Here is a 10717-nt window from a genome sequence, read left to right as displayed (position 1 = left end):
GATGTTACATCATTCTGATCCGGCTAAAAATTCTGAACCCAAATGAGGATCCAGTTAAGATGTCTGTGCCCGCAATGAAGCGGGGAGAGCTGAGTGTAATGAAAAGATTGCTGACACACAGTCATTCTTTGCAGATTGGTCAGGCAATGTCCCTTACCTAATCACCTTATCACAATTTTTATTTTAGTCCCACTTCAACATGGGGTCAGTTTTTAAATCTGAGCCATGCAAGAGAGCACCTACTGAACAAATAAAGGCAGAGACACGGCTTTGGTGAAAGTTGGTGCCAACACACATAGATTCATCTACCTACAAGTCTTACCTGTAAGTTTCAGAGTTGGCTCCGCCTCCAGCGAGGCTTTATATTGCAATAAATGACCAATAGACCAAAGCTACAAAGTCTAAAAGGTGAAGATTTGCATAAAACTTTGCCCACCTTTATTGCTGTCTAATAAGTTGGAAGGTGCTAAAGGTCACATGACCTGAATATTGTAAATGGAGGGGGAGTATATAAGGATAATTCTATACAGGACACCCAAGGTCAGGGCTGAGGATATTTAAACCCAAGAACAAAACCTAATATATTGCAGTTTGCCGGTCATTTTGGATGTGATGAAAGATGAGAGGTCTGTGGAACTTGGAGCTCTGAGGTCATTTTCCAAATAGACTTACAGCAAATGTTTTTCTTTATTCTGCCGATATCCGTTGCACCTACTTATAAAATAAGACACTCATGGACCAGGTCCCAGGACAATAAGTCGGTTTAGCTGCACTGCCTCAGCGTTCTAGCATATGGAAGATGCATTGGGTATTGGTTAATTGCAGCACTGCCTCCCTGCACCGGGGGGTTTTAATGTCCCCATCCACAAAAAGGAGACGGTGTCCCTTTGCTTATAACAAAATAAGATTTGTCATATTCAAGGCAAAAGTGATAGTGAGCAGGACCAACCCTAACCCAGGTGTGTACACTTATTATCTAGGCACACTTCCTCAATGATGGCATAGGGCTTACAGGTATGGCGAGTCACATGACCTCCCCTTCATAAAATAAAGCAAATCATCCATTGGCTGTAAACTGAAATACTGATTTATTTTCACAAAAAAAATGGACAGTCACATATAATGAAAAAAAAAAATCTAGAATACACCGTATATACACAATTACATACACATGCTCTTGAGAATTGATCGTCCAAAAATAACGAAAGTTAAAATGAATGCTGTGGTAATCTGGAGCGTTGTTCACCCCAGCGGGGAATGCCACAGACCTCTATAATGCAAGTCCACCTATCCTGCTACAGGACACCCTACCTTTTCTTCATAATAGGTGCAAAGGGTGGCTCCACTCCAAACGTACAGTGTCCTGCTAGAAGTGGCCACTAGATGGCAGCACAATACAGGACTACTATGGAGCGCCACCCACAGGATCCCTTTATCAAGGTGCACAGAGACATGTGTGCTGAGGTAGTGTTCAGGTCTCTGGGGGAGCCGGATTACAGCACGATCCATGTGTAGCGAACGCTGTCAGCCAAAACCTTGAGCGAGCAGCCTGCAGATAAATGACAGACGGGTCAAAAACCATGGAGATCCGTAACTTTTACACTAATATGCTATTGTAGACTTTTGCAAGCTTTTGGGCTCTGTCCTCTCCATCTGTGCTCTATCACTTAAATAATGGCAACCCTTGTACCTATAAAAACAAGTCAGCAATGGTAGCCCCAATCTCCATCCGCTTTAAGGCTATTTGGATCTATCATTTAGCAGCTTCTCAATCAGGACCACAATGGTGAGATCTCCGCACCCAAACTCCCTGATCTGCCCGCTATTACAGCCAGTATGGCTTCCCTTACTTTGATGGGATTTCCACTAGTGTTATGTGATAAAGAAAGCAGCAATGCAAGGGGATAGGTGCAGATTTCACTATTCAGATGGCGGCCTAACATTATTTTGGATATGCCGTTCTGCAGCTACTTGAAGATTGTCACTTAGCTCATTCAGGTCAAGGGCAGAGTGCCTAGAAAACCTCACCCCCTTATACCTACCTTCCCTACGCTCCTCCCATTGTACTGTTACGCCATCTAAACCCTTACAAAACATTGCTGCTCATCAACCTTGTATAAGCCCTGACACTACCTGACATGAAGCTTACACCCGGCATGGACTCCTGGCTTTAAATAAGTGAACAGAACAGCAGGTATAAGGAAGGAGAATACAAGTGTCTTCTCAAAGGAGGCCGCCTGTCTATATTATAATTATCCTATTTATAAAACTTCAGCAGCGCTGGGTCCCAGGTTTGAATCTGAGCCAGGACACTATCTGCATGGAGTTTGCAGGTTCTCCCCATGTTTGTGTTGGTTTTCCCCCACATTCCAAACTCATGCAGTTAGGTTACCTGGCTTCCCCTAAAAAAAAAGACCTTAGACTGTAATAATGCCATATGACTATGGTGGGGACATTAAATTGTGAGCTCCTCCGAGGGACAGCTAGTGACATGGCTATGGACTTTGTACAGTGCTGCATAATATGTCAGCGCTATATAAATACTACATAATAATATTATGCTCTATTGAAGGAGATGGATTGAGTTTTCTTGTTTTGAGATCAGACTTGCATTGACGGTGAGAAGCAGCAGAACACAACTGCTAGACACTGCAAAGCAACAAGTCAGCATGGGCACTGAACCAACACGACTATCCCAAGGTGCAGAATTCTGATCACATCAATCCTAGTATTTTATAGCATCAATATATCAAAAAATTACACAAAGCTTCTCAGTGATCTGAAACCACTCGCCGTTCCCCCCATATCCCCGCTCCAAGACTTTCCGTACCTTTATGCAGGGCCTCGTTGGTCATCCGATTCACGTATCGCACGCTGTTCTCTGGGACCAACCATTTCATAACAGTGTCTACGCAGCTCTTCCTGTATGAGCTCCAAACACTGCCGCTGTGGGAGCAGAATAAATCATTGCACTCTGTACACATACAGTATGACGGAAGACAAGCGAGTAACGGACACCACAGAAGGGAGATATGTGTGCTGACAATAGAAAGAGATGACTTGCCTGGTTTGACCTTTAACCTCAGTGAGGTCATCTACACTCAGCGTGCTGAAGACACCGGTGTCCAGGTCCCAGGCCACTTTCAGGCTTGTGTGATGAGTCTTCGGCCTAAAAAATAAATAAGAGCGTTTGAGAGGGCTCTGGGTCAAATACAGACGCAAGAAAAAGCTGTGGCATCACCTACCTGAGCTGAGTGTCCTCCTGAGGAGGGGGGAAAGCCAGGAGTAAGAGGCCAATGTTCATTATCACCTTGTTGGTCTCTGGACACATCTGAGAGATGAAATGGGTGAAACTGAAACATTTATCAAATCCATATTTTTATTTTAAAAAAAATAAACACTTATTTTATTGCACAGTCTATATTTTCTGTAATATATTCACCATTGACATAATTTTTACATATACAGATATTCCACAGCTAACGACCAGGTTCGGTTCCAACAACCAAATTGGTCATTAAGCGAGGCACATGAAAAAGAGCCAATCTGCTGGGCTGTGAGCGAGCAGTGTGTACCAATGACAGGTTCAGCCTGCAGATCAAGATAGAGGAATATTGCTATACAGGAAGGAAGATGAAGTCGTTAAATGAGGAATTCCCGTAGAAGTTATGACTTTAGAGAAGACAGGTTCTCTTGAAAACGCATCACATGCACCTATAGATACTCAACTTTGTTGCTTTTCTTTACATTTCTTGAAAATACCGCATACCCCCCAAGAACACTCAGTAATTCCGGGTATAGGGAAGCCCTGGATTGCATGCCCTTCAGTCAATCACAGGGCCTGAACACATTACGAGAGAAGTCATCTTCCTGTAAGGCCAGACCCAGAACTGAGATAGTTAAGATTTCACTGCTCAAAGCCCGGGGAGTAACTAGCAAGAAGAATGTAAGTGAAAGTGTAATAATCAGCAAAAAAACCTGCCGATTTACCCTACATGGCCAAAGTGACAGGTTCCCTTTAAAATACCTGAAAACGATTTTGCTTTACAGTGGTCCAGACTACAATGCCTCCCTCCCTGCCATACACAGCGCTTACCTCCAAGATGACGATATCGTAGTCACTAAAGGAGCAGAACTCTTGGGACCACGATGCATCGTGCCGTATGACCTCATTTATCACGTACTCAAAGTCCAGCGTCAGCTGCTCCACACAGAGATGTTGGCCCTATAAAGAGTGCAGACGTCATGCGAGATCGGAGATCAGCTTTAAGACAACACAATGGAGAAGAGGAGCAATGCTCACCTGGAAGGAGGCCTTGTCATTCAGAGGCTTTAGATGCTGGCCCTTCAGATCGGTGACCAAGAAAGGCAGAGACATCTTGTCATCTTCATATTCTGCCGAGATAAAGAAATAGAAGTGTTCTAACCCGCTGCCAATCAGCTATGCAACAGATAACATTATTGTTGATATGCAGGGTGTCCCAAAAGTCACTACACACTTCCTTTTCAGAGAGACTCGAGCATATGACAACTTTGCAGTTTTTGTAAGCGTATCATTCTCCTAACCATGGCTCGCCAATTGACATTGGAGCAGCGTTGCAAAAAGAAGTTTTTCAGTCCCCGACTGCAGTTCATTGCGAGTTTGAGAAGCTTTATGGCCATCCCACTGCTCCAACGCGTAAGACAATTTACGCTATCCATGGCAAGTGTTTGGAAACAGGATCTGCTACTACCACCAGCGATGAAAACACTGAACTACTAGAGCAGGCGTTCGCGCATAGCCAGGGAGAGTCTATCCGAGAGGCTTGTGTCTGAAAATTGTCAAAAATGTGGAGGTATACAACTAGTCTTCAAAGTGTTTGAACATGATGGCAAGCCTAGCAAGTAAAACTGCAACAACTCCTTGATGCTAAAAATATGAAAAAACTCAAGTTTCTTGTGTATTTTTTAGGAATTCATTAAAACGTGTATAGTGACTTTTGGGACACCCTGTATGTACACACACACACACACGCTTTCCGTTATACAGTCAGTGCTCTTACCGCTTTCTCGGTCACTCTCTGTCACCTCTCCCAGGACATATCGCAATCTTGAATAGTTGACGTAGCTGGGTTCCTCATTCCGATTGTTCTTCATCGTTGAGCCTTCGCCGACAGACCTGTGCCATACAGGGGAGTCGGGTTCAGATGGGTGTGAAGGGCTCAGTCTGCTGGGTCCAGCCTTCTCTCCTTTATCCTGATGTTCCACGCCTGAAGCCTCGCGAGCTCGCCGGAATATCCCGGCCACAAACTCACGTGCTCGCGTGACGGCTGGGGGGGTTCCAGGAGGAGGTGGGGAGCTGGGGTCAGCTGGCTGAGGGGACTGGGTGTTTGAAGACGGGGCACAGGGGCTGAGGGAAGGAGGAGAAGAGTTGGGGCGTGTGTTGTGGCGGCTTTGTTTGCTGTACAGGATGCGGCTGGGTTCCATGTCACCTTTACAACGCAAAATAGAAAAACTTTCAATATGATGTAAAAGTTACAGCCGGGCTAGTCATATTAGAGCACAAAGATGTGCGAGTTAATGGAGCAGGACGAAGCCCTCACCTGCTGGGTGAACTGTTATGGCACAGGCCACCAGGGAATAGCTGGTATTCAGCAACACCACCTGATCTTTCTTCAGCTGGAAGGCTGGCTGGAAGGTAGGGAATGGATACACCACCTGATACTTTGTATGCAGCATGAAGCTGTGCAACAGACAAGGACCTGAGAGGAGAGAATACAATCAGGAAACCAATATACGTAAAGTAACCAAGTCAACATGTACACAATATTATTATTAGTAATAAATAGGATTCATATAGCATCAACATATTACGCAGCGCTGTACATAGGGATGGTGAATGACAGACAGATACAGACGGTGACAGGAGAAGACCCTGCCCTGAAGAGCTTACAATCTAAGAGATATAGGAAATGCTATAAGCCAGCTAGGCTCTGTGATCCCTACCCTTGCCCCACCACCCAATAAGTTCTTACCAAGTTTGGACCAAACGACACCACACTTACCCTAATCAAATCTTAAATTTACTGCAGCACATTCTAAGAGGAGCAATCTGTAGTTATCTTACCTGAAGCCCTTGTTGTTTAGTTCTCTCTCTTCAGTACAAGTAGTTAACCAAAGTGATTCCCAGATCACTTACAAAGATGACTTCTTTGATGGCTATATAAATCAAAGATGGCTTCAATGATTTATATAGGCTACGTACGCACTTCAGATGTTTCTCGTCTGATAATCGCCTCGGGGGTGATATCCAACCAGAATCTGGCGTGTGTACAGCGCTCGTCATCCTGGTGGTTTCATTGACAAGGAACAATCATAGTAAAAGTGAAGAGGAGAGAGCACAGCAGGGTGCTGCTCCGTCATTCTCCCCTTCCCTTTTCCATAGCGCCGAATGGGCGTTGTATGTACAGCACTCATTCAGGCATTGTGAAGTCGTTTGTTGTGGATCTTTCACAATTATTGCACGTGTGTATGCAACCTTGGACCCTGTTTAGAGTACTGCACCCTGTTCTGGACCTCACTAATAAGACAGAAATATTAAAAAAGTTTGCCAAAACACACAAGGAGGGTGATGTATGCATTAAATATGTATTACACTTTTATATTAGGAAGAGGACATCAAACTAACAAAGACTTCGGAGGTGTGGAGTTGCAGAAACGTGACCAGGAAAAGAGGTGAATGTGGTGTAACTGTCTGTGTATTTTTATTTCTAATTAATGAAATGTTTAGGACGAGGACAAGCTTGGAGTTGGAGAAACACGACCATGTGACTGAGAAAAGAGATGAACGTGGTATAATTGCACCTCCATATTTTATATTCCTGAGAAAGATGATGAAATGTTTAGGGCGAGGACATTGGACTAACAAAGATAAGAAGTTTGGAGTTGCAGAATTGTGATCATGTGACAAGGAGAAGCGATATAAACTGTAATTACCTGTGGCTGACTCCCGGCAGTCTATACAGGGCGAGGTTGGCGGTGCGGACACAGTGCTGATGTAAATATCTCGATGATTCTCGTCGCTCATCATATTCATGATCATCCCATTGCCAGAAGTGCTGAGGAGGATACAGGATAATATTACAGAGCGGACTGAGTGAGGTAAAAGATCGTCATGTTCTGGAGGTGTGATGGTGGAAGACTTACTTGAAGCCAAAAACAATGACCTTGGAGCTGTCACTGGGCCATTCGCACACCGTCAGGAATAGGTCGCTGTATATCTCCTCGTCCTGGAAGAGCCGAACCTGCCGTACCTGGCGACACAAAGATCAAAATGATGAGTTTATCATTTGTAATTTTACAACATGACCTTACGCCTTTTAATTAAAGAATATCAATCAAAACTAAATAATGCCAACAGCTAATCAAAACAGAAAGGGAAGTATATGCTGCTGGAGAAGCAGGTATTAAAGAGAACCGGTTTCTCTGCCTTGCATAATGATGATTGTAAGGTGCATGATGGGGAAACCCTGCAAGTCCTAAAGATTTACAAGGCAGTGAGGCCAGATAATGTGTTTGGTAGCACAGTCATTGCCATGGCAGATGAACCACAGAAAAAGACAGAAGACTTAATATTTTAGGAAATAGGAAATGCCACCTCCCAGGCCTAATGCCCAGATGGCACAGCCCCTGATTTGTCTAATACATTACCAGCCGTGTCCGATGATCTGCACCAATATCTGCGGCTATTTTAGGTTCAGACAGAGAACACTCAGAGTTAGCGACCTAATTATAATCCCAGAGAAGCCTCAGACAGAACATCACCCATTCTATGTATATACACAGAGCAACAATGACAACACGTAACAGGAATACAGACAGCTGTTGCACAAACAACCTAAACCCTTCCACCATTCAATCCGCTGCCAAATTCCTGACGGCAGAGAATAAAAAAAGTGAGCAAATCAGCTTCTGCTAATACAGATAACCCGCCGTCCTTTCCCGCAGCACAAATAGAACTCACCTTCCACAACGTATTCATTGGAGTATTTATCTACTGCTTGTATAGAGAAGTGAAGGGATATGAATAAACGGGGTGAAATCAAAGTGTGATGATTTGTTATATTGGGGTGCTCAGGGCAACAGATGACAAATGTAGTGTTCCCAGTTGTTGGTGCCATAGGAATCCAGTAACTCCTATATTGTTGTTAGCTTTGTAGCGCCCCCTATATTTTTCTAATGCATACACACTTAGGACAGGTAGTCCCCGGGTTACATACAAGATAGGGTCTACAGGTTTGTTCTTAAGTTGAATTTGTAGTCGGAACAGGTAGATTATTTTAATAAATGCAATTAGGACAGATGTTTGTGTCAACATATTATTAGGCAGCGTGGTGTCAGTTACTGTATAAAATCCTCACTGTGAATTAATCACAAACAAAGCAAAAAAAAAAAAAATCATGGAGCCTAGACATTCGTTAACTTCCGGAGCAAGCTGTGCTTTGATATTCAAAAAGAAACAACTGCAGAGTTTGTCTTGGTCATTAAAGAGGCTACAGAAAGCGCTCACCCCCCGAAGATCACCCACAACCTCAGCTGTGTTTAGCAAAAGATTTTATCTGCAAGTCATGCAAACGTCCCCTCCCCCCTTCAAGCATTCGCCCTGCACACGAGGGAGCAGGGAAACCCCGTTCGTATCTAGAAGTCGTCCATATGTTGGATGTCCCTAACCCGGGGACTACCTGTATGTCCACAATCTTTGTATTTTGCCCCAAATGTCTAGTGCCCGTATATTGTGACTCAAGTATTTAGTAACCACCCAACAAACATTTGGGTGGTGCGCCCAGCTAAAAGGAGCTAGGGAGAACACTTACATATATGAAGAATATACACACATATATAAACAGGGACACATTTGAACCTGCAACCAGTATGTGGCAATAAGGTGACTCCTAATACCCCAGTCACACCAGAATGACTGGATACCTGCTGGTAGGGCTCCACTTATCATTCATACATAGCATTCTCAAACGTCATACCTACTGACGGCCTGTAGAGGCGCTAGATTTTCATTACCAGATATGATCTTTTATGATAATAAAAACGCCTGTGCGTTGGGCCTGATTTATTAAAGCTCTCCAACATTGGAAAGATAGGCTATCACGGAAGAACCTGGGTGATCCAACAAACCTGGGATGGATGTCTTAAAACAATTTTCTATAATTAGGCAAATGTTTTCAATACTGGACCAGATCCTCTCCAGGTTTGCTGCATTACCCAGGTTCTTCCATCTTCTCCAGTCTTGGAGAGCTTGCATAAATCAGGCCCAATGTCTAGCAATCACTAGATGACGAAATATTAGAACTTATTGACCCAGTAGGGGGCGCCTCTCTCCCGCCTCTTCATTGAACAAGAAGGCTGCACAGCTTCTTCCCAGCAGTCGCTTTATCCAGCATTCATTCCTCAAGCTGTCACACAACAATCACTAACAGCGGTTGGGACTGTGGTGCGGTTCTTCCAGAAGCAGCCAAAAGAGAGCTGTCACTTCCTGGATCTGCTGCAGCCACGAGCAAAGCCAACTGCCCCTATTCATGTGAATAGGAACGGGTTGGCTCAGACTGTGGAAAAGCCTCCTGTAAAACACTGCAATTCTAAAACAGCCCTGGGGCAGTAATGGGGAAAAGATCAACATGAAGGTCTTTGCTTTCTGCAAAAGAGCCAATCAGGTGCACTGTAGTGGACACAGAAGCAGAATGACTGAGATAGGTTCATAAATCTGCTGCTCCTTTCACTGTCCAGTCACATGCTAAGGAAGAGTGGGGGAATGGGGACAAGGTCTGTAGCCATTAACATCTGGCCAGGCTTGGGGACCACTTTAGTCAGGACCCCCAGGGAACTAGAAAAAGGTTTATGGAAGGTCAATCCATATTCTTCCAGCTGCACTCCTTGGGGTTCCCATCTGCAGCAATGGCTTCCGAACATCCATCATCTGTGAAATCTGATTGTAGCATTTCTTAGTAAATGTCACCTACCAGGCGCAGCTTGCTGTGGCCCTGGAACTGCCACCAGTACAGGTGATAGGAGTAGAAGGAGAAGTCGTCATCCAGGACATCGCTGGTGTATGACAGCACGAAGCGGCCGCACTTGGAGAATCCCAGGAAGATGTGTCTGCAGGGACAGAACCAGACATACAGGTCAATGGCAGCCAGGGAGCAGGATTACTAGATGACAGAGGGGACAAATCTGACTCAGTATGGCTGCTGGTGGATCTATGCAGAGAGACCTCTGCTTCTTCCTGCATGCTGGCAGGGAGAGGCCTTTCTACTCTGTGGCTGCTTTACATAGAAAGCCAACAATAAGAGCACAAATACCTTTTTTGGGCCCGGGATGTATTCACCTGATTTTTACTGAAGGTTTAGATTTACCTTCACACAGACAGATCTACAATAATTACCCCTTCTGTAGAATCTCCTCATCCACAATACTGCGCAGAGACACACACTGCCGGGGAGGAAGCTTCCGGAACAGACGAGGGGACAGCTGACCCGTGATCTGCAGAATACAAAAACCTTTCTTTATCCCGGGGTTTATATAGGAGTCATGTGATCAGTCATGTGACCACAGCTATGTACACTGACATCCCCTATCTATATGTAAATGTGGCACTGACATCATCACTGGACATCAGCTGACAGCAGGAAGTCCCTCCCACTCATTATATTATTGTTACCCTCCTTCC

General features: G+C 44.5%; 1 protein-coding gene across 1 annotated transcript in view; it reads right to left on the bottom strand.

Annotated features, from left to right (window-relative positions):
* Positions 1-1071: 1071 nt before the first annotated feature.
* Positions 1072-10717, bottom strand: part of DCAF15 (DDB1 and CUL4 associated factor 15) — a 12509-nt gene continuing 2863 nt past the window's right edge. The window contains exons 2-13 of the mRNA XM_072399450.1: positions 10433-10530; positions 10011-10146; positions 7186-7292; positions 6976-7097; positions 5583-5741; positions 5043-5471; positions 4304-4395; positions 4097-4225; positions 3246-3331; positions 3065-3169; positions 2831-2946; positions 1072-1549 (exon numbers count right to left, since the gene is read on the bottom strand). Coding sequence (XP_072255551.1) covers positions 1494-1549; positions 2831-2946; positions 3065-3169; positions 3246-3331; positions 4097-4225; positions 4304-4395; positions 5043-5471; positions 5583-5741; positions 6976-7097; positions 7186-7292; positions 10011-10146; positions 10433-10530 — 1635 coding nt within the window. The 3' untranslated portion in view covers positions 1072-1493. The remainder of the gene's footprint in view (positions 1550-2830; positions 2947-3064; positions 3170-3245; positions 3332-4096; positions 4226-4303; positions 4396-5042; positions 5472-5582; positions 5742-6975; positions 7098-7185; positions 7293-10010; positions 10147-10432; positions 10531-10717) is intronic.

This window comes from Pyxicephalus adspersus, chromosome 2 (genome assembly GCF_032062135.1).
Source record: "Pyxicephalus adspersus chromosome 2, UCB_Pads_2.0, whole genome shotgun sequence".
In the NCBI taxonomy this organism is placed as follows: Eukaryota; Metazoa; Chordata; class Amphibia; order Anura; family Pyxicephalidae; genus Pyxicephalus; species Pyxicephalus adspersus.
The sequence above is the reverse complement of the archived record's forward strand: the minus strand, read 5'-3'. Positions and strand labels throughout refer to the sequence as shown.